This window comes from Aotus nancymaae, unplaced genomic scaffold (genome assembly GCF_030222135.1).
Source record: "Aotus nancymaae isolate 86718 unplaced genomic scaffold, 86718_ANA_hifiasm-v0.15.2.pri h1tg000138l, whole genome shotgun sequence".
NCBI classification, from domain to species: Eukaryota; Metazoa; Chordata; class Mammalia; order Primates; family Aotidae; genus Aotus; species Aotus nancymaae.
This window is the reverse complement of record NW_026988553.1, coordinates 1787998-1793167: the sequence shown is the minus strand read 5'-3', so window position 1 is coordinate 1793167 and position 5170 is coordinate 1787998. Positions and strand designations below refer to the sequence as shown.

The window sequence follows — 5170 nt, the reverse complement described above, 5'->3', positions numbered from 1 at the left end:
AGATAACACGGTGGAGATGGAGGGGAACAGGGGAATGGAGGTAGGGGGTTTGTGGACAGGGGTTAGACTTGCGTGGGGTAAGGAGTTGGGCTTCCTGAGGGGGCAGGGCTTGCCGTAGGAGTTCCACTGTGGGTGAGGGCAGGGTTGAGGCACGAGTTACACTTGGTGGGGAAAGCGGTTGGATTCGGTGGGGGCTGGGCTTGGGGTAGAGGTGCATCTTGGGTGTCGGCTGACCTTGGCAGCAGGCGTGGGGGTTATGGTGAGGTGGCGCTTAGGAAGGGATGAAGCATAGCTGCAGGGGCGGAGCTTGGGAGCCAGTGGAGTTTGCAGTGGGGGTGGGGCAGCAGCCTTAGCCTAGGATCCCTTCTGCCCTAGCAGCAGCCCCCACCAGCCCCCCCTCCACTTCCCTCACCATTCCTCCCCACACTCCCTCTTTCCCCACCCCTCCTCCTTCCCCCCTCCTCCTCCCTCTGCCAGTTGAGCAGTTTCTTCTATCTCTGCACCAGGGTGCTAGCGGACACCTCTGCAGAATCACAATTGGCATGGCCTTAGCAGACACGTGTGTGGGACAGAATCACAGCAAAACACCTCTGCTTTCCCTTGGACAGATCCAGTGAAGCAGGACCTGTCACGCCTAAGTCGGTAGCTGCCTAACTGGACAGAGCTGAAGAGCCCAGCAAGTGTGAAGTGGCTGTTAGTGCAGCCTCCACGCTGCCAGCAGAGCCAGCCCAGCAAGGTGAGCAGCTGTGAGGTGGGCTCTGGTGGGAGGGGCTCTGGAACCCTGGCAAAGAGTAAGGAGACAGGACTGCCTGCAGGGTTCACAGACTGCGGGGGGGCGGCCATCGCTACGGCAAGAGTTGTTGGTTTCCTGCAGCCTGGCAGGGGGGACCCTATGTGGGTCCCTTTTCTGCCCGATTTCAGCTTCCACGCAATTGAAACTATGAGCTCCTGTCCTTTCAGCACTCACTCCTCATGCCTACCTCCCCTCTCCTCTCCCACCCTCCTGTTGCTAGGATGCTTTATTGGTTGGAGAGCAATGACATCACCTGTTGCTTCTCAAGGGCCTTAGCCTTAGCACATGACACTCCCCTGCAATAGCAACCCATGGTCCATGGTATGCTCTGTATCCATGGCAACACTGCAGCTTCTCACACAATCTCCACACCCACCACTCTCATTTCATTGCGCAGAGCTCCGGCCATCTTTCTCCTCTGTCAGGCATTTCCTGAGAAAGAGGGCCACTCCACCTCTCCTGCTGCCAGCCTTCACTTTCACTCCAGCAAGGAGGGTGCCAGGTGACCTGAGCCCACATAGCTGTGAGTGGGCAGTGGGTCAGTCTCCTGCCTTCTTTTGCCTGGTGGGCTTGTCAGTGTCCCCAGGTGTCAGGCCCTGCCTCCTGACGTTGGCCTTTTCACTACAGGCACCTGCAGCACACACGGCTGAGTCCTCTGGACATTGAGGAGGAACCCACAGCAGGAGGAGGTCAGCAGGGAGTGTGGTGAGGTGGGGGGATCTTTGCCTGGGGAGACCCTCCACACTCTATCCTCCACACAATGACTTGGGGAGCCTCGGGAAGCAGGGAGTCTATCCCTGCTGGGGGTGGGGGCAGAGGGAGGGGCGCTTGGGGGTGTAGGTTGGGGTGGGCATTAACAATGCTCTCATCCCATTTGCGTTGCAGGCTGTGGAAACCTGGGACACTTCTGCCTTCCTACGTGGCAGTGGCTCAGAATTCTTTGAGTGCTGTCAAACTGAGCTGATTGCTGCTCTGCTATTAGATCGGTCCATAGAAAGTGGGAGCAATGGCGGCGACACTGCTAGAGGACTGGTGCAAGGGGATGGACATGGACCCCAGAAAGGCCCTGCTGATCCTGGGCATCCCCGTGGACTGTAGTGAGGTGGAAATTATGGAAACCGTGAAGGCAGGCTTGCAGCCCCTGTGCGCGTACAGGGTGGTGGGGAGAATGTTCAGGAGGGAAGACAATGCTAAGGCAGTCTTCATTGAATTGGCTGACACTGTCGATTATGCTACTCTGCCCAGCGAGATACCGGGAAGGGGGGGCTCCTGGGAGGTGGTGGTAAAGCCCCGTAACCCAGATGACGAGTTTCTCAGTAAACTGAACTACTTCCTGAAACATGAGGGCCGAAGAATGATAGATGTGGCCAGAGCCCTGGGATGTGGCAACTTCCCTGCCAGGAGCCTGGAGGCAGAGGTCGTGCCCCGAGTCACACCCGCACCTTTGGAGCCTCTGAAAGAAAGTATGTGGTACCGGAAACTGAAAGTGTTTTCGGGAACTGCTTTCCCTAGCCCAGGCGAAGAGACCTTTGAGGTCTGGCTAGAGCAGGTCACTGAGCTCATGCCCATATGGCAAGTGTCTGAAATGGAGAAGAGGCGTCGTTTGCTGGAGAGCTTACGCGGGCCTGCTCTGTCAATCATGCGGGTGCTCCAGGCCAACGATGACTCCATAACTGTGGAGCAGTGCCTTGATGCCCTAAAGCAGATATTTGGGGATAAAGAGGACATTAGAACCTCCCAGTTCAGGTTTCTGCAGACCTTGCCGAAGAGTGGAGAGAAAACCTCGGCTTTCCTGCTGCGCTTAGAGCCCCTACTGCACAAAGCCGTGCAGCGCAGCCCCATGTCGGTGCGCAGCACAGACATAATTCGCCTGAAACATATCTTAGCTCGGGTCTCCATGACTGCTGCCCTCCGGGGCAAGTTGCAGCTTCTTGATCAGCGAGGGTGTGCTCCCACTTTTCTGGAGTTAATGAAGCTCATTCGAGATGAGGAGGAGTGGGAGACCACTATGGCAGTCATGAAGGCTAAGCATAAGGCCTCAGGGAGAGGCCAGGGGAGAGAGGCAAGGGCAGAAGTCGGTGTGTCTGCCCCTCAGGTCACTGTGCAGCCAGGGTCTTTTACGGACAGCGGCACCCAGACCATACAGGCAGCCTTAACTCCGTTAGTGAAGCGCAGGCGGCTGTCGTGCAGTGAAAGCCCTGGGGAAGACTTCGGCCAGACCATCCGTCCCAAGGAGGAAAACCAGAGTCCAGACAGGGAGGGGCCACAGGACGCAGGAGCGGAGTCGGGAAACGAGGCAGGGGCTGGGGCCATGAGCCATCCCAAGCCCTGGGAAGCATAGGCTCACAAGACTCACGCACTCCTTCCCCTGGCACGCAGCAGGGACATTGTAACAAGGGGAAAGGACAGCTTACACAAATAGGGAACTTGATTGGGGCAGAGGAACAGGGAAGCCAGGTTGAGACCAAGTCCCCTTACTTTCTACCAGTTGGAAGGGACTTTACCAACCAAGACCAAATAGCATGTGGTTCAGTGGGGGCCAAGCCCATGGCCCCTAAGAGGTACAGGAGACACAAACGGGGAGCCGCTACACTTAGCACATGGGGTGCCTGGGCTTTAGATGGGGGCCCCAACATAGCAGAGGCTGAAGAAGGCGTTTCTGAGGGCTCTGGCCTGCCCATGTGGCCACCCCCAAATACCCATCCTGGGGACTTCGATCCCCCAGCCACGTGGGACCTGAAGGAGCCTGCCTGGGGCGTGCACCTGCCAGGAGCCAGGGCTGGTGAGGAAGAGCAGTGGGGCAGAGAAGTAAAGCCCCGCAGGGGAGGCCGCAGGGTTCAGCCCGTCTATAGGATCATCTACACTGCACTAGGAGAGCCCCAGGAAGGCAGCACCCAAGAGCCCCTGCGTCAGTGAGGAGGAGAATTAGAAGGAGGATGATCAGAAGGAGGTGGAGGAGGTTAAGGAGGAACAGGAGGAGGAGGAGGAGAAGGGAGGAGTTGGGGTTGGGTAGTTTTTGGCTTGCATCATCGCCGGGCCCAGGTTCTGTTCGCTGCTGTTCTGTGTCATGAACTCCACCTATTCTTTGCTGGCATAGATCTCAGCCACGGACTGCTGGTTCTCTTGGGGCTGTGTGTGTTCTTATCTGAGCAGCTCTTTTCCAACATACCCCAGCGCAGTTCCGGGAGACAGTGGGAAGGAGGCACAGCAGATGCTCACCTTGTGACTGTGACCTTGACTGCAGGAGGATGAAGTGGACCTGGGATGGAGCAGGGCTGCCTGAGGCTCCCGGGGAAACTTCGTGCTTTGGCTTTCCACCCCTGTTGTTATTTGTGACTCAGTTTCCTCAACTTAGAGTGGTGTTCCCTGCTGTGTTTTCCAGCATCCTGTGACTGTCCTGTGCAAGCCCAGGTGGGTGGGCGCAGGAGGGGGTGACCTGAAGCGAGTAGACCTAGCCAGAGTCCACCATCCTTGGAAGGAGGGATGTGCCAGGGGGCCCACACTGAGGGAGGGGGCCTGGGACTTGGGACCTGTGGCAGCTGTTTGCAGTGTCTCTCTGTGTTAAGATTCCCTTCTCTTCATTACATGTTTCTGTTCAATAAATTTCAGTCAGTGTTCAGCAGTATCTTGCCTCTGCTGTGTGAAACTGGGGTGGGGGTGGTATGCTGGGGACGGGGCCACAGTGGTGGGGCCGACATTGGGGTGAGTGTATGGCGACAGGATGCTGGTGGTCACAAGCAGTGACTGGTTGGGTACTGAAGGCACTCCAGGTGCCCTCAGGAATAAGTGGGTTGGACATCGAAGGCTGGACAAGGGGCAGCAGGTGGGTCCCCAAGCCCCTGATCCCCGGCACCACTGTAGAGCTGTGGCTCAAGGCTTCTGGAAGGGTCAGAGAGGCCACGTGTGTTACCCTAGGCCGGCAACCAAAGAGAAGAACCCCAGAAGGGCCTGCACAAGCGATCAAAGGCCCTGCAAAGAGCTGTGCGCAGGACTTGGGTGTGGGGGAGGGGCTGTTCTGTGCCCATCCTTCCAGTTCAGGCGGCAGGTGGCCAGCTTTGGCCTAACCACCGAGGGATGTTTGGGGACAGGGTGTGTGTGATGGCCAAGGGACAGAGTGTGGGCCAGGCAGGGATCCCACAGTGCTCATGTCTCCGGTAGGGGTGGGGGAAGGGCAGGGAGAGCTGCACTTCATCCTGGGTCCTGTTCAACTCCTTTCCCAGTGTGCTGAGAGCGGCTCCACTCCTGTGTCCGGGGAGCAGGCAGTGGGCCATGAGCAGGAGGCTCAGACGGCCCTGGGGAGTGGCCCCTTTCTGTCCTGCATCCCCAAAGCCCTCTGAGCCCTGGATGCTGCCTGAGAAGGGCTCCCCTAGGGTGGAT

At 57.9% G+C, this 5170-nt stretch overlaps 1 protein-coding gene across 4 annotated transcripts; it reads left to right on the top strand.

Moving 5' to 3' along the window:
- Positions 1–496: 496 nt before the first annotated feature.
- On the top strand, positions 497–4412 carry PNMA5 (PNMA family member 5). 4 transcript variants are annotated; one of them, XM_012477360.1, is made up of 3 exons: positions 497–736; positions 1421–1482; positions 1679–4412. In XM_012477360.1, exon 3 carries the CDS (start codon positions 1800–1802, stop codon positions 3132–3134), a length of 1335 nt encoding a protein of 444 aa, XP_012332783.1. In that variant the 5' UTR covers positions 497–736; positions 1421–1482; positions 1679–1799; the 3' UTR covers positions 3135–4412. The 4 variants fall into 4 exon arrangements, with proteins under 4 accessions (XP_012332783.1, XP_012332785.1, XP_012332782.1 ...); XM_012477362.1 differs by lacking the exon at positions 497–736 and adding an exon at positions 1194–1295; XM_012477359.1 differs by lacking the exon at positions 497–736 and adding an exon at positions 1194–1316.
- Positions 4413–5170: the final 758 nt, after the last annotated feature.

Excerpts from the sequence above, each read along its gene's own strand:
- PNMA5 (XM_012477360.1), top strand. The coding sequence starts at position 1,800 with ATGGCGGCGACACTGCTAGAGGACTGGTGCAAGGGGATGGACATGGAC.